Below are 22,281 nucleotides of genomic sequence, written 5' to 3'. Positions count from 1 at the left end.
CCCTTTGGAAACACAAGTTCTATTTCGTAGATGTTCTTGAGCTTTCGATCCTACCACATGGCCTTCATCTGCAGAGGGAGTTGCCCCAGTTGTTGTGGTCACTTTAAAAACTTCTTGTACAAATCAGCGATTTTGTGCCAATCACTACTTAGAACAGTTACTAAATGGACGTAATGTTAAGATTGTTTGGATGAAATTCACCAACCAATCCAATTTATCATTGGACACTAGCATTTACTATCTTAACTGCTTAATTTATGTCAAATTCATCCACTGAGGAAGTCCATGCGATTCGATCAAAAGCTCCAGAACAGACCTTGCGGACGCCGTGGTGAGATTTTTTGCCAACTTGAAATCAAGTTTTGAAAGTTGGCACAAGATGAGGAATTCAAATCACGTGGACTATGGAAATGTTTCAATGCTACAGATGCATTTATGTTTAAATAATCGGTTACATTTCATGAAATACAAAATAACAAAAATACCTCACAGCAAGTTTTATTTATACATCCAAAAACAAAAAAAGATCAAATTTCTCACACTATATACAGATATTAACATACAGTGTTTGTACACATATTACATAATTTGTACACAAGAAAAATATACATAAAAATGTAAACCTTTGTATACAAAAAATACCTTAGACAAATTAAACAAGGACCAATAACAAAAGGTGACTAGATTTGCTCATCCTATCTTTTAAAAACAGTAATACAGTACATTCAATGAGTATAGGAATTTGTCAGCCATTTCTGAATTCAAGCAGTTAAATGTGCCTACGAGCCCTGTTCGTTTTGTTCTACGTGTTTTTTCTTTTTGAGAGAGTAAACTGGTGCAGTGGCTAATCTCATGCTATGTGGGGGGGTACAGCAGTAACGCCTTGCAAACATTTTCATTCAACCTGATTCTTCTTTTTAATTCTTCTTTTGCTTTTCAGGGCGCCGTGTTTTATGAACCATTAGTGCCGACACCGCCGGTCACTAGAGAAGAGCCCGTTCGTCTCTATGAGCTACGGGTTTTACACTTCATAATGTGTTTTCTCTTTGGAAGGGAGAGACAGAACTGGGCCTTCTCACAGCTGGAAATGGGTTAGGGTTTTTTTTGGGGGTGGTAAAGGGGGAGGGGGGTCTGGTGCAGAGCTCAGAGCTGGTAATGATGGCAGCTGTTCATTTTAATGAGCGTCCAAGCATATAAACGGAAAAAAAAAAGGCAAGACAGAAAGAGACAGACACACACGGGGACATGTGAAACACCAACCAGCCTCATCCACTCCTGTGCAAATCCATGTTGAGGAAAAAAAAAACTCGATCTGGTTTTTCCTCCACAAAACAAACGAAATGGCAATGCATATATTCCAATGTTTCATACCTCCGAGAATCAAGCCAGTGACCATAATCAAATATTGATATTATTATTATTATTATTAATACTCTCACACACAAAAAAAGGTTGCCGCCCCATGCAATCTCTGCAAAGACTTCTTTCCTGGTGTTTTTAATAGCTATCAAAAAGTTATTCTCCATCAGGATAATATTTAAAAACAAAAAAGAGACACCATACACAGCATATAAACATTGATCCCTCCGACTTCAAAGAGAACGTACAATCGTTTTTGATAGCCATTAAAAAACGAGAGACTCATTCTACAAGACACAGGTTCCACTGAATACAATGCAAATAACAATTTTCAATCCATTGCTACTCAATAATTCACCAACAAACCCCAAGATAGAGACCGCTACTCTATATACCTAATACTCAACAATGTCTGACAAGCTGTCAAATGTCTAATATAATATCTATCAAAAGCCATGGTTGTACTGCTGTATGACATTTATTTTAAAAATTCAAATCAGACCCCAGGTTTGCATCAGTTTTTCATATATATATATGTATATATTTATATTTTTCTTTGTAACTTTAGAGTAAAACTTGACTTTTCTTTACCTCAGACACACCGATTCAAATCACTACCTTCATCTTTCCGGGTTGACGAATTACCGTGGGTTGCCCTGAAACTGAGCTAGCCTTTTTTTTTTTTTTTTTTTTTCTTTTAAACGAGACATGAAAGTCATTAGTGACCATTGTATATGTGGACCAGAGAGCACCTTTGAGAGTAGACACTTAAAGTCCCTGGATCATCACCCCCCTCTCTACCATTAACACTGAAACTCATGTATTAGCCTTTAAAAAAAAAAAGAAAAATCCACTCGGCGTGACCCGAGAGAAGAAGTTAGGCTGACCTGATGGTTTGGTCTCTATAGGCTCTAGTTCTGACTGCTGCTGCCGCCGCTGTAAAGTAAGAAACAACAGCTATAGAGGCCGAAATATACTCCTTATCCAGCAAGTGAAGCTACATGTAATGAGACCGATAAAATACCTTACAATGCTAAAGAGTTATGTTAATGTGTTTATTGCTTTAAGAAAACTAGATTTTTTACCTTCAAGTGTCTACTAGGGCCACTCAGAGTCCCACAACCAATGGTGAGGTCAGAGGATTTTGACGTCTGAGCAAACCAATAAATGAGCACATATACAGTATACACAATATAAAAAACAGCCGTTTAAAAGTATTTTGGTAAATTCATATGACATGTGTGAAATCTGACTCGGTAAAAGATCCTATAAGTCTATCATGATAAACAGTTAAATAGCTTTGAAACATAACGGGGGGGGTGGGGGAGGGTCACGAGTGTCACAAACCTGTACGCTTTCTTTTTTCTTTTTTTCCAGAGGGGTGACAGAAGCAGTGTATGAAACAGGTGAGGAAAAAAAAACTTAAATAAAAAAAAAATAAAGTGTAATGGCCATCTGAGCAAGGCAAAGGGTGCAAAGTTGATCATCTTAAAAAGACAGGACTTGAAAACTGGCAAAGCGAAACAAAGCGATCCACTGATTTGAGGCTTCTAACGTCGATGAATTCTGAGCGCTGTAACACATAATCTCTTCTATGAAGGTCCTTCCTGCCCCGATTTTCACCCGTTTATTTCATCACAAAGTCTTCACTGTTAACCCCCCCAACCACCCACCCACCCGCTGCTGACCGAACCAGAAAAAGGCATCGAACGAGAGTGGACTCACACCGACTTAAAATCACAGACGCCTGGCCTGCACGATAAAAGAATGAAAACAGAAGTTATCGAGGGTTGTGCAAATTCATTATCAAATAGTGCACTATTACCACATTGCACACATGTAGCAGATGAAGAGAGGTGGGTGTTCAATCAGATGCCAGTCGACTGGATTGTAAGTGACTGTGAGTCCACAGGGCCGTCGTCGCGCCGGGCCACCGCTCTCATTTGCTTTGCGTGAAGGGTGGTGTGGCGCTGTTGGCACTTGCAGCGGTGGCACTAACTATGGAAAAGCCAGCCGGGGGCGCCGTAGAGCTGTGGCTGGGCTGCACGTCTTTCGGGATGCCACTGTGGGAGGCCAATTGATGGCCGAAGGCCGCGCTGAACTGAGGGAGCTGTTGCTTGGGCTGTGTGGAGGTCAGAAGATCGCGTGAAGAGGATGGGAGCGAGGAGGACGACGGGGCGGGGGGAGTCGTTAAACCTGTCAAGCCGCTCTGGGGCATCGCGGAGAGCGCGGCCATCGGCTGCAGCGTCACAGAGTGGGTGGTGGCCGGGGGAGTGGACAGGGACGTGGATATGAGATGACTTTCTGAGCCTATGAGATTGCCGAATTGCGTGGGGTCGGTGAGCGTGAGAGGGAGATTGTTCCATGTGCGTGGGGGTCCTGGTACCCCGCTGAGAGGGACTTCCAGCAGGAGAGGGGTGTCAGTCTGGAAGGAGCTGGCATGGGGAGAAGATATGTGGTCACTGTATGGTGATGGCACATGCTCACTGCTGTAGTGGCTGCCTTGGGGAGATGACGTGGGCACGTCCGACTTGACCAGGACGTGGGACGCGTGCGTCCGGGAAAACGTTCGCTCTGTTATGGAGGTCTGAGTGAGCATGGAGGTGGTGGGGGGAGCTACTGTGGAGGTTGAGGTCAGGTTGGGGCACGACGTCGGGGGCTGGTTAGCGGGCTGAGAGGGCGGCGAGGAGGGGAAGTGACCCCCGGTGGACTGCAGTAGATTGTCCTCCAGCTCGAGGCTGGTGAAGTTCTCCGTAGGGATGCGACTGTTGAGCAGGTCCCCCATGCCCCCCGGCTGGACCGGACCAGGGAACACTGTCATGGATCGGTGGTCCACTCCTTCAGAGGGGGCTAGGTCTGCCATGGAGGTCAGGCACACTAAAGAGTCTGGGTAGGACCCCATAGCTTGCAGTGCGCGCACCAGCTCCTCGGCCTCCTCCGTGGTGGGCAGTAACTCCCCGTTCTTACCTGCAGACACACACAAATATGCAACATTTACTTTAAAATCAGACTTTGTCAGCGTACACATGAAAAGGAACAGTGGACAGGGGGGATGTTTTACAACCTTCGAACAAGTCAAAGTCCGGCAGGTCATCGGTTAGTCTGGGTAAAACATCGGAGAAATCCTCCTGGTTTAGCTCGAGGTCATTTGGAATGTCTGCCATTTCATTGGTGATGTCGTCCGGAAGCTCCTCCGCACTCAGGTCCGGAGTCGAAGGGCTGGTGTCGCAAAGACAGGAGAGAGAAAAAAAAGCTCAGAGAAGATATATAACATGTTGCCGTGGCGAAGGAAGCTGTTCAAACGTGCGACCTGAGAGTATTCTCCCTGACACTGGATCTGCACCACTAAATTTTTAACTCGACAGCGTTAGGAGACACGCGGGTGTATGGCAGACCTGATGCTGGCCTGTGATGGCATCGCAAGGCTCGTCGAAGGCATTCCCAGGTTCCCCTGCGGCAGCGCCGGAGGGATGGGCTTCTGAGGCCTCCGCGGCCCTCTCCTCCTCTTCTTCTTGTGTTTTTTGGTGAGCGCAGGTGGTTTGGTCTTTTTCCGTGGCTTCCGCTGTTGCTGCTGCTGGTGCTGCACTCGACGGTTACCGTCCCCTCGCAGGAAGTTATCCTGTGTGGGAGATCATCATTAGCCCACAGCTTCGCTTCATAAGCATATATTAGTACGTATTTATTACGCAGACATGTCATTCTCATCTAAAATGCACACACACAAATAAAGTTGAATACTGAACCCACCATTTTTTTGGCATGCTCTTCGCAGAGTGGTGTTTGGTGCGTGATGTCAAACACGGGGATGGAGCACTGCTGACCGTCGGCAAATTTGGCTGTGCAACTAGCAAAGAGCTGCTGGGAACGATTCAAGAGAATGTCTGCGGAGAACAATGAAGGAAATAACGGGACAGAAACAGAACCAACGCGACGTGATCATAGTTCTCCATCGCAAAGGATGCATGCGTGTTGTTTTAAATTGACAAAAATCTTTTAAATTTGAAAGAATCACAGCTGTTCTTCTCGCCCTTGTGTGTGCGACCAGCTGTGCGACCGGTGACGTGGGCGGAAAGGATACGCTGAAAGCAGTGTTGAGTGAAGGGCAGAGCTCTGTTGTTGCAGGCCTGGCCCTTTGTGCTGCCAGTGCAGGTCCCCGTATCCGTGTTCTGCTGCCGTGCTGGAGCCACACTGGAGAGACATACAGACTGGACTGAGCAAACAGCGACAACGTTTACTGTGTTTTGCACATTTAAAATTAGCAGATAAAATGATTGGAGAACCACCGAGTGAGTCATAAAACAATGGATGAAACCTGATCTATTTTTGGAAATCGATGAATGGGGTGAAAGTTTGTGGCTGGTTCCCCCACTAACACACATGACATTTGAGAATACCTCGAGGAGTTTCGAGAGGCACCGCGTAACTCCTGGATCAGCTGCCCGGCACAGTCGGGGTTGTTACTGGCAGCGTGCAGCAAGGCTTTGCGGAAGGCATAGCGGTATCTCTTTTGGCGGATACTCGCCCTCTCCTGCCTGCACATGTGCTTGTATTTCTCCCGGAGGTACGAGCAAAGCCTAAGCAGCCGCGTTCTCCGCGAGGAACCACTGTCGTCTTCCAAACTATTTAGAAAAAAAATCATGATTAATAAAATGTTGGGTCAGAGTTTACACTGTGGGGGTTAAAGTGTTCGGATACTGACCCATTCTGTGGTCTCCAAGAGTTCTGGAAAGGAGTAAATGTCTCAGCCTCCTCTACGTCGTCATAATCATCGTCATCATCGGCGCTGTCTTCTGACCAATCCAATCCTGGAAGAGAAGTTATCAGAGCAGTTCAATCTCCATGAAGGATTTCACGCAGTCCTTTAAAAATTGATAAAGACAAGAAAAGTGTTGAAATGGATTTCAATGAATCACCTAAATGAGGAAAGAGGTCTCCGTGCTCCCTGTGTCTCTTGGCACAGAGCTGCACCAGATGTTGCAACCTGGCCAGGCAGCTTGCAGAAGGTGAGAAGACAGCGGGACGCATGACGACCACATGCCGCTGATTGTTACTGCCGCTGTCCTTGCAACTGACAGGCAAGTGAGCAGCAGTGAAAGGCATTTTCCTGCCGAGTGATGGCCCAGAAGTTTGCACGGGACTGGGTGCTGCATTAGCGGGCATCCCTGGAGGCAGAAAGTTGACCGTCTGAGGTGGTGGTGGATTGCATAATAAACCCTGCTGCTGTCCGGGGAAGATGAACGACATCACGCTCGAGTGCTGGGGCGGCTGACGGAGACCTGACTGCTGCCGTTGGAGATGTGTGTTGAGCGGTGAGGAGGGGTGGACGTGAGGAGGGACAGGGGAGGGACTAAAGTGCTCAGGAGGCGGCTGGAAGAGGTCCGTGTCATGGCAGAGTTTCTGGTTGAGCACAAGGCGACTCTGTAGTTTCTTCTTGATGGCGCTGCTCTTCCGAGGAGCGCCCACCTCCTCCCCGTCTGTGTCGTCCTCGTAAAAGGCAAAAGGGTCCAGGAGTTCCCCGTCGGGGAGGGGTAACAGGCGCGTACAGGGGGGAGATGGCGGAAGTTCATCTAGACCATTGGAAGCTTTCAAAGCTAGAGAGGGCACCGTTATGTTGAGAGCCACTGACTCCAGGTGAGCCCGCGAGCGCATGTCCTCCAGAGCGTCGTGTTTCTTTTTCCGTTCCTTCTTGGGGATAAAACCCAGAACCTGCAGGTGGCTGTTACAGTATCTGAAAAAAAAAAAACAAGAACACATCCTCAGCATACTACACGCCTCAGTGACGTTAATGTTATAGAATATGCAAGATATGCACGCAAAAAAAAAGATCACACACCTGCGGTCCTCAGACTTGGGGATGGGGTTGGTACATCGCTGGCTGTTGTACTTGGCCACATATTCACATTGCTTGAAGGGGGCCGTCTTATCCTCCAGGACGTGCCGTATACAGAAAGCGTAGCCATTTAGTCTGCGTTGCTTGCAGAGCTTTGGGCTATACGAGCACAACGGCTTATTGTCCACCTCTGAGAAGTGTATGTGTTTGCCTTCATACATCACGTGACTCTTGTCCTTGACAACATCAGCTGATGGAGAGGGGGAAGAAACCAAGAATTACATCACTGACGCTTCATAGTGAGGAGGTGACCATGCATGCACATGCAGGTATATATTACACTTTTTCTGCTGCTGTAACAAGTGAATAAAGTATAATCTAATCAAATATACCTAACACATGACTGTACACGTGACATCTATTGCACGTCTGTCCGTCCTGGGAGAGGGATCCCTCCTCTGTGGCTCTTCCTGAGGTTTCTTCCACCTTTTTCCCTGTTAACTGAGGGTCTAAGGACAGAGGGTGTCACTCCCTGTACAGATTGTAAAGCCCTCCGAGGCAAATGTACTTTGTGACTTTGGGCTATACAAATAAAATCTAAATTTGATTTGATGACTTTTAACCATGCAACATAATTAGCAGCGTCTTTAACCGCATGGATGGATGACGGGATAATAAACAACGTGTAGTATTTAATTGGGATTTTTTTTTTTTTATTGTCTAGACAAACGTTGCCTCTTGATTACTGACAACTTGCTTTTGCACCCTCTAATTTCTCCGTCTCGAAAACAGAGACTAGGTCATTTTCATTCAAACCCTGGTCCATTCAATTATCCCCCCTCAAAGCAAGCTGACACTTGAAAGATAATATGGTGGTTAAGACATGACAAAAAGTTACAAGCTTGGAAACAGTCACTTGTTTCTAGTTGGTGAAACTCTTTGCAATCTTTCTTACACTATGGTCACTTTGCATTACAATACTCTTTTTATATATCATGCCACTTTTATCCTCAGTACTTGTCTGTTTTTGAAGGTTATTCTTTTTTGTGTTTATTGTGTATGTTTCATTTCTGTCTGTTTATTATGGTTTTTTTTTTTACCTTTTCTACTTTTTTCTAATTTTGTAGTGTATGCTACACTTTCCTCTGCTGCTGTAATTGTAAATTTCCCCGTGGTGGGATGAATAAACTATATCTAATCTAATCTAATCTAATCTGATCTAATGTAAACTAAGTTTCTAGTTGGTGTTCGGGCATCGCTGTGAAACTAACTAACTTAAACTCTTTGCAATATTTCTTACACTATGACACTATGATCACTTTACATTACAAGACTCTTTATATATCATGCCACTTTTTATCCTCAGTTTTTTGTGTTTATTGTAGGTTATAGATATTTCTGTCTGTTTATTGTGTTTGTTTTTTTGCCTTTTCTACTTTTTGCTACACTTTCCTCTGCTGCTGTAACTGTAAATTTCCCAGTGGTGGGATGAATAAAGTATATTTAATCTAGTCTAATGTAAGTTTCTAGTTAGTCCTCTTCCAACACGGATCAGCAGCTTTTCTTCTGCTTCATAACAAACACGAACAGGACGCCACAGGTTTTTATCTCAGCACACTGTCACGATAATTGAAGCGTTAGCAGCTACATTTAACTTTAAACTGTGTGTGTTTTTTTTAAAGTTAGTGCTGGAGTACATGTTGGGACACATAAGGACTGTCATGTACGTCAGTCTGAGGGTAAACAACAAGAACAAACTTTAAGTAAATACGGAGGAAGAAAACCGGACAGGCAGGATGAAGCGGTGACTTAGCCACCGTTAGCTTAGCTTGGTTTATTTTTAAAAACACATCCAGGTGTAACGCACACCTGTTGTTTTAACGCATGAGACACAACATGCATCGTCTTTAGGGAGGAATATTAACTCAACATTGACCGCATGTTTTAAAATAAACCAAAAAAAGTCAGATTTGCAAAGTGAGCTAACGCAGCTACCAGAAGCTAAAAACACAGATGTAGTAGGCGGTAGCTAACCAGGAAACGGAAACATCGGACGGTAACACCGTAAAGGTCTACTTTCAATTCAGCTTTATTCAGAAAAACGCAAGCGGCATCATAACACACGAACCATAAGCGATCGGCTCCGGTCGCCGTGGAGGTTTTTGGTGTGAATAAACATGACACATTTGTGGCTAAATACTTTCAAACAAAGAGGCTTTAAGGCCTGTGTGTGTGTGTCCGGAGGCCTCCACGTCCATAATCGATCATGAATTCAAGCCACTATCCGTTACATAATGTGAAATCAGCAGGCGATGAAGCTTAAAACTGTCACCGTTTAACGCCTCCCGATGAGTATTTAAAGCATTAAGTCACCGGGTTAAACCACGAGCTGTGAAAATAAACGAGTCATTGATGAAGAGGCCTCTTAGCTTTCGATAACGCACCGGGCTCTAGTTGGAGCGCACGGCCGGACTGAGGCGAGCGTAGAGCGGCACGCTCAGAAATCGACACCGAGGCTTGTGCGCGAGTTCGCTTACCTTGAATTGGTATGGGGCTGTGTGAGGTATTCGCTCCAGATAGATCGGCCGAAATGTCTATTAGAAATCAGCTAGGCTATTTGTGCATCGATATTCGAGATAGGATCGTAACAGCGATCTTCATCGAGCTCGGTATATCTTGAAATAAGGATACATTTAAATATAGGCTATCCAGAGCAAATTACAAGCAGTAGGTAGGCTGCTGAGGATTTTTGTTGGATCCACAGCAGACTCCTCACAGCACCACTACAGGCACTGCGGGGACATGACAACAATCCGCTCAACAACAACAACCTCTCCTACCATATTGGAAATTCAACTTTGTTAAAAGCCCCACAGTGTGGAAGTGTCACGTTAATCTTTTTTTTTTTTTAATGACAGACATTAGTGCGTGAAGGACAGTGCTTTACATTTTTTCCACATTCAAAACAATTAAAAGTTAAAGCGTGATGGCTGAGGGAGGTCCTGCAAAGTGTGCAGAGTGTAAAAATCCACCTGGACCACGGCTATCGTCTTCCATATGAATGAGAGTTACCAGCCCTGCTGCCACACTGTTGCCGGCTCATGATGGACCACGTGCCAATCAGACACAGGAGCAGGAGACTGGAAGTGGACCCGGTACCACACCAGAACAGAACAGAACCATGGATGGCACCAGCATGTATTTTTACATTTTTATACTTTTACACATTTTGGTTTTTTTTTATTGGGATTTGCAAAGATTCACTAGGCTTGCTACAGAAAACTGTTTTATTAAATATCACACAAATGACTACACTTGTAATACTTCAAATACCCTTTAGGAAAAAATATAAACACTTTTTAAATACTGGTCATCAAGTAACTAGATTTACTTTTGAATGATTTGGAGTGATTTTTAAATCTTTGGTCACGCCTACTAAAATGTGAATGTCCTAACAGGAGGAAATCTGGAGCTTTGGTAAACTTACACTTCCACCCTGCAAGTAGCACACACACGTTTCTGCAGATTAATAAAATAGGTTAGTTACATAATGTGCACAGACAATAAGGCATCTACTATAATAAAAGAAGTGCAAATAAATAGGTTTTCTAGGAATGTGCAAATAGCGGACTTGTGCGTATAGACTTGGATTTTCTATCCATTTGTGCTTTAGCATATGGCCGGTTCATCCACAGCTTGTGCTCCCTCCGTGACAGCTTTCACACACTTGGCCATCGTCTGCGAGGCTCTGCTTATTGGATCTGTGGGTAAATATAGAGAGCAGATTTAAACTCTGCACATTTAAATAACTGTGAAGACCAAAAAAAAAAAAAAAGCAATATTTATAACGTGTTTAACTAGAAAATCAATGGATTTTTATGATGCTATGAATTTTAAAATAAAGAGACAGTACGCTACTTCATTTTTGTTTTGCAGACACAGTTAAGTTTTAAGCTCTGAATTAAGGAACATTTTGTTCACATCACCTCAAGTTCATAAAAGTAGCACTACAAATGTGATCATATTTGTCTTTTTTCTGCATAAGTGCAAGTGTGTAAAGGGTTAGGGTTGGGTTTTTTTTCTTAACAATGACTTGTCAATACATTGATCATAAAATCATTACAGAAAAAGCTTTGTCACTACTTCATGTCATTTAAATAATACTGCATTATTTCAACTTGAATATGAACTTTGTTGTAAATGCCACAGAAATCTGCTCAGTACCACTCAATTACCAGTACTGTTTCTTTAGTCCTTTTTGTTATTATATTTATTTAAAGGAAAAAAGTGTCGACACACAGGATGTCTCATATTAGTGAAATTGCCATGAAACACATTATGCTCTCACTGCAAATATACATATGGAGATAATTCCAGTTATACACAAATATATATGTATTATACAAATATGCATGTCACTCATGAAATAAGAGCAACATTACAATATTAGTAGCACGTAGCAGCATTTAAAAGCAGCTGTTTATCCTAAAGGTTCAATCAGAATACAGATAACTCTGTAATCCAAATCTTTCCTGTGAAATTGTTCATGAAAAATACAAAATTGTAATATAAATACACCAATTACTTTATATTTAGTAGTAGTATATACATTATATCTGCAAACATACTGTGTGAGAGTGGTTTAAAGTGTTTTTTAGATTTAAAAAATGATACAAGTGGCTTCCCTTCTTAAGAACCGCAGAAGTAACACACACTAACACTTTTCTCAACAGGAAGCAGAGCAGTAAACACCCATCATGTAACAGCAGTCATTCAAAAGAGGGCACACTGTAAATAAGCTTTAGCTATAAAAGCCATAATACACGCCGTTAAGACTATATTTATTTATAATTCTTCTTCTTTACAATTATTATTTCTCCCTGGAAAAATAACATTTTTGGAGTGAAATTATTTTTAGACTCGATTAAGTATCACTGACCCACCTGTCATATAAAAGTCCTTCACAGTAAGCTGTGGAGGGACTAGAGATCCAGTGAGGACATCCTGATTCACTGCCTGAAAGAGATAAAAGCCACGTATCACCATCATCAGGGGGACAGTGTGGAACAAACAAAAACAAAGCTTTATTAGTGCCTTCTGCTGGAGGAAGATAACGGCTGACCTTAGACAGTTCATTAGCCTGCTTGAAGTAGTTCGCCTCCTCGACGTCGTCATACCGCACCAGGTTTGGTGAAACCTCTGCCAGCCTGTCACGCACTTCATCGAGGGTGTCGTATGGCAGAGCCACTCCAGCAAGCTTAAAAAGCGATGTAAACATTACACAGAATTTAGCTTTATTTATTATTATTTTATCCTTAACATGAGAGCTCGTGTGTGTGTTAATTGATTAATTAATGATCTTGGTTCACCTCTGATATGGCTCTGATGATCCTCCAGTCCTCCCTAGCCATCCCTGGAGCAGTCACAGCCACTTTGGTCTGCTGGGCACGGCCTTCAGTGTTCACATAGGTGCTACATTTCTCAGTATATGCAGCTCCAGGAAGTATGATATCAGCCATTGGCGCACCGACATCACCATGGTGACCTATGCAGTTATGGCACAGAGCATTGAAATAGAGCAAAGAAAATATATATTCCCTCACATCACACCAGTGTCATACCCATTCAGACACCCTACACGTGTATTAATTTAGGTTACTTGACTCATTTACTCAGGTTTTTCCTGTGAGCCGTGGAAATGTAAAAAAATGTATGCGTCAGGAATTGCACTGCCTCACTCAGATGCCATGCATAAATTAATGTAAATGAAAGAGCTTCTGCTGCTGTGCAGTGAAACAGCTGACCTTGATAAATTATGAAGCTATCCTTCGGGAGGTCTTGGCGACTAATGCAGCCGGCATCAGCTCCGAGTAGGAACAGAAGTTTGGGTGGGTTCTTTCTGATAGCCTCCACTCCTGGCTTGTAACCAAGATCAAGTGCAGCTACTTGACTGGCAACCCTGAAGACACAGGAAATACAACAGACATAACAATAAGAATCACTCTTGAACATATCCTGTTACGGGAATCTTCAGCATAGACAATGACCTGTGAAGCACGTTGAGAACCTTCCAGGTTTCCTCCACGCCACTGCTGATGCGAGCATTTTGAGCGATGGTCGACGCGGCGGCCATTATCGCAGCCCCATCCTCTTTTTGCAGACAACTGCTTCCGACCACAACAACAGGATGCGCCGCTTTAGCCAAAACCTACAAGAGGAGATAAAAGATACAACATTAGGAAGAGACATTTAAGTTAATTGATAATGGTTATTGTATTACTGAGGGCTACCTGAGAAAAGGGGTGAGTGCCTGACACAATTTCTTGAAGAACCTTGGCAGACTCGCCCAGATGCTCATAGGTGTAACTCAGGTCCACTTTCTTTCCCACAAGAGCCACTTGAAGCTCATTGTGAAGCCAGCTGAATCAGAGGTGACAAGATCATATTAACAAACATGCATTCAAGACAACCAGGGATACTGTGTTTACAGTATTTAATTACCCTTTTCTGATTCGTGCATTGAAGAGAGGAGCTTCATAGCGCGGGTTCGTGCCGACCAAAAGCAGCAGGTCGGCTTCTTCAATGCCGGCAATCCCAGTGTTCAGAAGGTAGTTTGAACGCAGGTCAGATCTAAAGAAACCAAGGTAAAGACAGAAACCTGATATCAGCGCTAGTTTGACTGGCTTTAGTTTAGTTTAGTTTCAGTCTTTCTATGGCCTCACCCAGCTCCATCCATTGGGAATGCCTCTTCAGTGCACAAGTTGTCACTATTTAAACGATTCAGCAAATCTTTCAGGGAAACGAGAGCCTCTGCATCCACCAGGCCTCCGACAACAGCAGCCACATCATTTCCTTCAACTCCTTGCAACTGTCAAATAAAACAGGCGCTATGGGCAGAGCTTATGACAGTTGACTGGTTAATGGGTTAATTATCATACACTGTTAAAGAGGGTCACTTCATCATAAATTACGTACTGCTCCAGCAGCTCGAGTCAGCGCATCTTCCCAGGTTGTGGGAACCAATTGCCCGGACTCATTTTTCACCATTGGCTGAGTAAGCCTCTGCCTCTTGAGTCCATCGTAAGCAAACCTGTCAGGATGGAAGCAAGAAGAGTTCAACAACTATACAAACGTCACACACAAGTTCATGTCTGTGAACTAAACTGTGTGTGTGATGAGAAAGGAACCTGGTTTTGTCTGAAATCCACTCCTCGTTAATATCCTCATTAATTCGAGGCAGGATTCTCATCACCTCACCCCCACGAGTGGTTACCACAATGTTAGAACCCAGAGCATCCAGAACATCAATGGATTCAGTCTTCCTGCAGGACACCAAAGAGAATACATGAATATAAATGCTAACCTCTCATCCATAGAAAGTTCATCAAAAGGTAGATCACAATTCAAAAACCTGGTCTCCCATGGGCGAGCAGTGAATGCATATGGTTTGGAAGTCAGGGCTCCCACTGGACATATATCAATAACATTCCCAGATAGCTCCGACATGAACATCTTCTCCACATAGGTCCCGATCTGCAGGTCATTGCCTCTGCCAGTAGTACCCAAGTCCTCCACACCTGCGATCTCACTAGCAAAACTGTAGGAGCAAAACAACCAGACTTATTTTCATATGTAAAGTCAGACTGAACACACTCTAGATATTGATGTGTAACTCACCGCACACAGCGAGTGCACTGGATGCAGCGAGTCATAATGGTTTTGATGAGAGGGCCGATGTTCTTGTCCTCCACAGCTCTTTTGCCCTCGGTGAAGCGGCTCCTGTCACTGCCAAACTGCATGGACTGGTCCTTCAAACAAAATGGTATTCAGTCGTATTAGTCAATCTTACATTAAATTCAAAAGTTAAGAAAACAACGTTATACTCAAGGTACACCTGCACAGGTTTTGATTATATTTACCTGTAGATCACATTCTCCCCCCTGATCACAAATTGGACAATCCAGTGGGTGGTTAGCCAGCAGGAACTCCATCACACCCTCTCTGTGAGAACAGTTTTTGAATAAAATAATTTCAGGTTACTGTCATACAAGTTACTGTCATAACTTTGTTTTATGGCCGGAGAGAGATGTGGGTTACCATATCACCTCGGTTAAACATGGCCCACAGACAAATACACAGCAGTGTTAATTCTACAGTCATGAGTGAATTACAAAGCCTGCATTGTCTTAGTTGTGACTTTAATCCTACCTGGCCTTTCTTGTTTTGTCAGAGTTGGTCAAAATGTTCCAGCCCTTCATCACCGGCATAGCACAAGCTGCCACTGGCTGCAATATAAATGAAAAATGATTGTTAGTAGGCACATTTAGACAGTCCAGACACAAACACACACATACAGTTTAAAACATACCTTAGGAACTTTCTCTATCTCCACAAGACACATGCGACAGTTTCCAGCAACTGACAGCCGCTCGTGGTAGCAGAAGCGAGGAATCTGCATTCCTACCTTCTCACATGCCTGTGATAAAAATGGATTCACAGTTAAATCTGATATCGTGATTTATTTCTCATGTAACTGTATGCGTTAATTTACCACGTTACCTGCAACACAGTGGTCCCAGGTTCCACCATCACAGGCGTCCCATCCACGAACACCTCAACGAGGTTACTGGCAGCTGCCGTCGCCGCTGTGCGGCCTTCGAGCACAGACAGAAAACATTTTAATGCAAATATGTAAATATTATCATCATTTATATGCACAGCTAATTCATTGCCACTGACTTCCCCTGGCTAAACTGAGTCAGCAACAGCCTGGCACCAAACGTGGTAGCAGGCAAATCTGTAATCCTGCCTGTTAATCCATCAGTGCAACTAATAAGTGACAAAGGGTTCTGGTGCTCTGCACACAAAAACAACAAACAAAATGTGTGTTGTGCAGCAAACACAAGCCACACATTGTACCTAATGAAGGCATGATCAATTAACCAGCTGATGAAGTGGCATACTGTTACCATTGTTTGCTGCTGCAGCCGCACCTCCTTTGGTAAGAGCTGTTGGGAAGAGACTCCGGCTCACAGCGGGCAAACGCAACATGCTGGATGAAAGAGACAGAGACAGAGACAGAGAGAGGCAACATCACGTGTAAAAAGGACGAGCCGCTTCTGGCTGACACACATTCACCATGTGTGGAAAACAGCTTTGGGATATTCAAAGTTGGAGAACCGTGACGAGAAGTAGCTTCAGCCACATATTAAGACGCTTCGTTGCGACGTATTAAAACAAAACAAAAACAATACTATCAGTACTAATAACGGACACAACCGTATATAAACGTCGTTACACGCCCAGCATCACGTTGTGAATGTCACTAACTATCAAACTAACTGTCAACGGTTAAACGTTTAAAAGCTAACGGTCGCAAAGATCTACCGTTAGCTGTTTTTTCTGTTTTTTTTAGCTCGCGACGTTGTCATGGGCGACTACTACTTCGTCGTTAAAATATCAACCGCCGTTTTAACGTTGTGCTAACGTTTGTAAACGTTTTTGGAACGTTAAATTCAAACCCACGCCACACACACATACATTTAGCATTATGTCGCTACAAACAAACAAACAAACGTAACATAACGTCAACCAAAAACCCTCAGCTTTAATTTAAATGTGACCAATCTGTAAGGACGTTAAGTTTTATTCTATATAATGTTTTTTCCCCCCAGACGCCCCGGTGAGCAGTTACTTACCTTGGCAGTGTTTGTCCTCATGAGACTGCCTGCTACGTAGATTGCGCACTGTCTTGTTATTGTGCTGCGTCACGGATTAAGTAATCCTGTCTATACCATAATCCAAAAACTGAAGCTATTTTTCCTGTAAATACTGACTAATCTAAAAGGTATAGCAGTAATGTAAACAGATACTCATCTACTGGTGGTGGTACTATAAGAGCAGGGCTTTCCCTCCCTCACATTATTATTATTTTTTACATTACACTTTAGAGAGCATTCAAAAAATGATGCAGGGCACAGAGAGAGGGGTTTTAAATGTATTCAACCACAGGCTGGTACTCTGTTTCATAACCTAACAATGATGTAACCCTCACAGGTCTTCAGTTTAGCAGATGGAAACAACAGGAAATGTCTGAAATTGTAAATATCCCCTCAGGAAACCGAACTGTATCCACATCAGGCCAGTGTATACATACTGGACCTGTTTGTACATAAAACAATAAAACCTTATTTTTCATTAGGTTACCACAGCTATGAGGATTATAACATCGAGTCAAACACAAATAAAGAAGACATTCAAACACAGAACGGTGTTCAGCAGAAGATATTTATTAATATATATGCTATTTACTTGGAATATATTAGAATAAAATATTTATACAACTCTCAACTAGTTTAAAAATCTTACAATACATTATTAGGTGACTAGCAGCAGTATGAAACTGTATAAAACATAATGTTAGAGTACAAATGTATATAGGTAACATATAGCATCTTTTAAGAACTGAAGATGCCATGCTTCAAGAGTACAACTATATATAAAACAAATCAGTAAATACAGAAGATGCAGATGCATTTGATATAAGGAACTACTTTCTTTACTTTCGTTTTTCTTGGTCAAAAATAGCAAAAAATATCCATGCCAACATGAGCAACAGTCCAAAACACAAATCATACTATCATAAAAGACACATACATTCAAGCAGCAGATTCTCGCCATTCAGAAGCTGGAACCAGAGAAGGGTTTGGGATTTTTTTTTAAATTATTTATTAATTTGTTATTAAAATGGTTTTAATTATCAGGTGTGAGCTTTAATTTGATCTCTTCGATCTTTTTTTCCCCTCTGCAAATCAAATGCAAGTGAAAAATAAATGGAAATATACAAACTCCATGTGCGTGTCATATAGAGTTCTGCTCAGCTTTTCCATAGCGAGTAATTACACATAACTCAGTCCAAATGAAGCAAAATAGGAAAATCTTAACACTACAGCTGGAAAAGAACAGCTACGATAATCCCCCACATTTATGCGTAAGTAATAGCCGGTCTTACCCATGTGCTTTTCATGGACGACTACTACAGTCTGAGGATGGTTGTAATCATAGAGTTGATAACTCCACAGGCTCCTCTGGGACATTGTCCTGGTGAACTCCTGGGACAGACTCAATCTCAGTAGCAGAGATTGACAGAGTGAGCTCTTTCAGTGAACTCTTAGTTAAGTCAAAGCATGCACGCTTCAAGATACGACGCACCTTTTTGCCCAGGAGCATATACAGCAGGGGGTTAATACAGCTGTTAAAAAAGCCTAAGCTGGTGGCGAGAGGAAAGCCAGCTTTCAGTATGCTGTGCAGATAAAACGAGGAATGGATGGATAACTCCATCAAGCTGAAAGTATGAAAAGGTGCCCAGCATAAAAAGAAGGCCAGAATTACTGCAGAGACTGTTTTGGAGAAGCTGGACACATGAACAGAGCCCCCGGATTGATTGACTTTGATTGTCAGAAGTATGCCCGTCACACATATAGCAGTAAAAGGCAAAAGGAATCCCACAGTGGTACGAATGGCCACTATTATAATGTGTCTCATGGCTGCCGTGTGTCCATCCTGTGCGTGGAAATTGTTAAAGCACACCACCTTGTCGTGCAAGCGCATGGTGTCGCGAAAAATCAGCGCCGGGCAGCTCATGGCGGCAGCCAGCACCCATATGCAACCACACACGACCCAGGCTCTCTCCACAGTGCGATACCTTTGAGACCAGTTGAGGTGGACCAGAGAAACATATCTGTCTATGCTGAGCACTGTGAGAAAGAGCACACTGGCGTACATGTTCATGACAGACACGAATGAGTTAAGCTTACACATGACCACACCGAAGTCCCAGTGGAAGTCCCGCAGGATGTAATCAATGTAGAACGGTAGAAAAAGTACAAATACAAAGTCTGCCATGGCTAGATTGAGCAACCAGATACTGTTGACAGTCTTTTTGCTTTTAAACGCTGTCACCCAAATCACAGTTCCGTTTCCAATCAGACCAAGCACAAAGGAAATAATGTAGATGACCACTGAGATGATGTGCATAGTCTCCCGCTGCTTGTGCTCTACTTTAAGTTCCTCCATGTCGCCATACTCCAGGTAGTAGTCGTAGGTGTAGTTTGTGTAGTCCACGTCGGTATCAGCCATTGCTGCAAGGATGTAACATCAATGGTGAAGCTATTAAGTGTGACAATGCATTCTTTTAAAATGACCACTACCAGTAACCTTTAACACACATCCTCACCTCAGAACCTGTGATTACGCCGGGCCGCTTTCCAAAACTTCCAAAAGAATGTCTGCCTTGTCCCTCTTTCCGATCATTCAGTTCTTGAGCTGGAGTTAAGATCGTGTGCCTTCCTGGCTGACCCTGGAACACAGTGTCAACATCCATTTGGATCAGCATCACTGATGATAGTGACATACCTAACAGATGAGGTAGCCCTCATTGTGTGATTCATAGTGTTTTTCCCGCAAGTAAACATGGAAGAACTGGCAAATACTGTATTATCACAGTATCCTGGTTTGTATCCTTTCCAAGGTTAATACCAACCAAACAACCGGGTGGGTATTTTTCACATACCACCAATATTTGTGTCATGATCGGAGCCAGAGCGGAGCTCATGGGCAGTATCTTTTTACTGGCATTAAAAACAAATTCACCATGAAGTTGTTTTTAACTGAGTTATTTCTACTCTCTTGCCTCTTTAAAAACAAAACTTTAAGCACATAATACAACAAAAATGGGGGTTTTAAATATGATTTAAATCTAAAAAGTAAACATAAGTGAAAGATCTGTAACTTGTACTGTAACAATATAGAACAACAATAACACAACTGTTGGATTAAATGCCTAAAAAAGGCTACAACACAGACTAGAAACTAAAAGGACAAAATGCAGATCAGTGCAATCAGCATATAAAAAAAGAAGAACCTCTCCTCCTACGTTACTCTGTGGACACATAATGCAGAAACAGATGAACAGAAGTTCACAGTTCAAGTGCCACATACACATATTGGCATACTAATGGTACATGAAGTTCTTAAGAGTGCCTCGCTTACCACCCAAAAAAGTGCAGCGCTGCCTTTTTAACAGTTTTGCGGATGAAAACACCGACAGCTCCCGGATCAAAGTGTCGTAGCCTCCCTGTTTTTTTTTTTGCTGGGGCTTAGTCCGTGACTTCTCTCTCGCCTGCAGAACCTCTCATTCTCTGCAGCATGTGTTGTCTTTCCGTGAGTCCATCCAAGCTCAACTAAACTCTCAATTTGCTGCTGCTGCCGCTGCTGAGAGATGTGCACAGTGGGCGCGCCCCGGGCTGACGCGTCAAACATGGACCACAGGATGAAGAAAAGTTATTGGTCACCGAGCAGGGAATGAAAAAACGCTTTCATTCAAGAGGAGCTGTGCGGCTGCTTTTCATAACAGCGTGGTAAGCCTCCAAACACACACACACACACACACACACACAACCCCCCTCCCACCATCTGTGAATAAACGGAAAGTTTTTTTGAATGTTACTTGTTGAGGTTCAAGTTTTCTCTCTTTCAGAAATGCACAAATCACAGTCAGTCAGTGGGTAGGGCCAAATAAGGGAAGGTTTATTTAGGACTGTCATGTTCTCCTTTCATTTCTGAATTTCTTTGATCGAAACTAGAATAAACATGTGGTAAAGTTTGCATCTTGATGTACAGACAATGTTAAATGTTTGTATCTCCAAAAACATAACCCAACATGACCCCCTTTATCCTTTCCAGTGTCTCAGGTTCTGGAGAGGGAGAGGTGGGCTACACCCTGGACAGGTCACCAGGTCATCACATAAGGAGATAAACAACCTCTTGCTGGACTGATGGAGGAAGCGAGAGCACCCGAAGGAAACCCATGCAAGACGGAAACTCCCCAGCCAGACAGGAGCCCACAGTCAACCAGTGGGTTTGAACCTTCTTCCTGTGAGGCTGTGCCACTGTTTCATGAGGTTGCGAGTAAGAAGGAACCTGTGAAGTTGGAGCAGTCTCATCCTCAGACAGATGCACAGCCTTACAATGAAATGACATGCACTTATCTGACCATGGCTCGTACCAAACAGTCCTCCTTGAACCTGTTACCACAGGGAGAGATTAACTGGAAAGGTCCCCACTGTGACTTCTCAGGAAACTTCTTAGTAAACTAATTTCACAATTTTGACAGCACCATTCTTTATTACTTTTCCCCTGTACTGTCTCAACAAGCACATCCATGAATCACTCATTTGATCTTGAGCTTTAGTTGCTCAACCGTGACACTAAAACACTTTGTACCAGTGTGGTGACGATAATTCAAACACACCTAAAGGTTGATGAGGTTTTTATGGGTCACTGCTGATACTGTGTATTTGGAGAAACTGTCCTATGCCAAGTTACATGGATAGATCATTTTCACGGCAAACAATCTGACTTATGGCAGCAGGAAAAGCACAGGTGCAACTCATAACATAATATTCACAATAACACTACACTGCAATCATCCAGTCTGTTTTCTGCACATCCACCACCATCTGGTTTGGACTGAAATCATGTAAGTATGCAAGTATAAAGTAAACCTAACTATCCACTTACCTGTAAATGATAAATTATATGATTTATAGTTTAAATATACTCTGTTTTTTTTACTTTTAACATATCATCATTAAATATAGAGTCAATAGAATCATGCCATATACTTATAGAAACACTTGAAAAGACCGGAGTCGTCGTTAATGTTATTAGTAACATCTGCAATGACAAGTCAAAATGTATAGATGTTTTTCACAGCAGCCATTTTGACATGAAATAGTAAACACAGGTGATACCAATGATACTGACTGAGGTTGAGTTTCATTCAGGTCAAACAGGGTCAGGGTGCTGCTGTGGTGCGCGTTGTCTCACTGGAAAGACTCTGCTGCAATAAATGGAACTGAACCTTAATTAGTATTATTGGAATCACCTGCGTTGACCCTTTCAACTTAAAATGGCTGCTGTGGAAAAGGTTTATCGGAAAATAAATATTCTGACTCTGACTGCAGTGTGTTGTTCTATCATAACATCCAGCGTCATCAGGGTCATGGGGCCTGGAGCCTATCCTAGCTGAC

The 22,281-nt window shown here is 42.9% G+C and overlaps 3 protein-coding genes across 4 annotated transcripts; all 3 read right to left on the bottom strand.

Annotated features, from left to right (window-relative positions):
- Positions 1-484: 484 nt before the first annotated feature.
- Positions 485-9,979, bottom strand: ino80da (INO80 complex subunit Da). Of its 2 annotated transcripts, none has more exons than XM_010737755.3 (10): positions 7,582-7,649; positions 7,193-7,439; positions 6,273-7,087; positions 6,059-6,164; positions 5,754-5,978; positions 5,438-5,547; positions 5,107-5,240; positions 4,755-4,978; positions 4,424-4,578; positions 485-4,326 (listed from the first exon to the last, which is right to left on the bottom strand). In XM_010737755.3, exons 2-10 carry the CDS (start codon positions 7,408-7,410, stop codon positions 3,299-3,301), a joined length of 3,015 nt encoding a protein of 1,004 aa, XP_010736057.2. In that variant the 5' UTR covers positions 7,411-7,439; positions 7,582-7,649; the 3' UTR covers positions 485-3,298. The 2 variants fall into 2 exon arrangements, with proteins under 2 accessions (XP_010736057.2, XP_010736056.2); XM_010737754.3 differs by lacking the exon at positions 7,582-7,649 and adding an exon at positions 9,727-9,979 and having other exon boundaries at positions 921-4,326.
- Positions 9,980-10,462: 483 nt separating this feature from the next.
- LOC104924418 (NADH-ubiquinone oxidoreductase 75 kDa subunit, mitochondrial) lies at positions 10,463-17,074 on the bottom strand. The gene is made up of 19 exons (XM_027290883.1): positions 16,888-17,074; positions 16,159-16,241; positions 15,749-15,852; positions 15,558-15,665; positions 15,398-15,474; positions 15,109-15,190; positions 14,867-14,997; positions 14,601-14,786; positions 14,377-14,511; positions 14,165-14,279; positions 13,912-14,057; positions 13,691-13,819; positions 13,480-13,609; positions 13,237-13,397; positions 12,994-13,148; positions 12,559-12,734; positions 12,312-12,446; positions 12,133-12,205; positions 10,463-10,950 (listed from the first exon to the last, which is right to left on the bottom strand). Exons 2-19 carry the CDS (start codon positions 16,238-16,240, stop codon positions 10,859-10,861), a joined length of 2,217 nt encoding a protein of 738 aa, XP_027146684.1. The 5' UTR covers position 16,241; positions 16,888-17,074; the 3' UTR covers positions 10,463-10,858.
- Positions 17,075-17,458: 384 nt separating this feature from the next.
- On the bottom strand, positions 17,459-20,466 carry cmklr2 (chemerin chemokine-like receptor 2). The gene is made up of 3 exons (XM_010737757.3): positions 20,240-20,466; positions 19,425-19,547; positions 17,459-19,329 (listed from the first exon to the last, which is right to left on the bottom strand). Exon 3 carries the CDS (start codon positions 19,325-19,327, stop codon positions 18,248-18,250), a length of 1,080 nt encoding a protein of 359 aa, XP_010736059.1. The 5' UTR covers positions 19,328-19,329; positions 19,425-19,547; positions 20,240-20,466; the 3' UTR covers positions 17,459-18,247.
- Between the last annotated feature and the right edge of the window lie 1,815 nt (positions 20,467-22,281).

The sequence above is a fragment of the Larimichthys crocea genome, chromosome XVIII (genome assembly GCF_000972845.2).
Source record: "Larimichthys crocea isolate SSNF chromosome XVIII, L_crocea_2.0, whole genome shotgun sequence".
In the NCBI taxonomy this organism is placed as follows: Eukaryota; Metazoa; Chordata; class Actinopteri; family Sciaenidae; genus Larimichthys; species Larimichthys crocea.
Note: the sequence above shows the minus strand (reverse complement) of the source record. Positions and strands in the feature narration are given on the sequence as shown.

Bases quoted from the DNA above. Each gene is read 5' to 3' on its own strand.
- ino80da (XM_010737754.3), bottom strand. From the start codon at position 7,410: ATGTATGAAGGCAAACACATACACTTCTCAGAGGTGGACAATAAGCCG. The intron at 6,165-6,272 runs GTGATTCATTGA...CTTCTCTTCCAG, and splicing joins AGACCTCTTTCCTCATTTAG to GATTGGATTGGTCAGAAGAC. The intron at 4,979-5,106 runs GTGGGTTCAGTA...TCTCCCACACAG, and splicing joins AAGAGCATGCCAAAAAAATG to GATAACTTCCTGCGAGGGGA.
- LOC104924418 (XM_027290883.1), bottom strand. From the start codon at position 16,240: ATGTTGCGTTTGCCCGCTGTGAGCCGGAGTCTCTTCCCAACAGCTCTT. The intron at 12,735-12,993 runs GTCAGCTGTTTC...ATAACTGCATAG, and splicing joins TAGCTTCATAATTTATCAAG to GTCACCATGGTGATGTCGGT. The intron at 12,447-12,558 runs GTGAACCAAGAT...TCGCTTTTTAAG, and splicing joins TCATCAGAGCCATATCAGAG to CTTGCTGGAGTGGCTCTGCC.
- cmklr2 (XM_010737757.3), bottom strand. From the start codon at position 19,327: ATGGCTGATACCGACGTGGACTACACAAACTACACCTACGACTACTAC.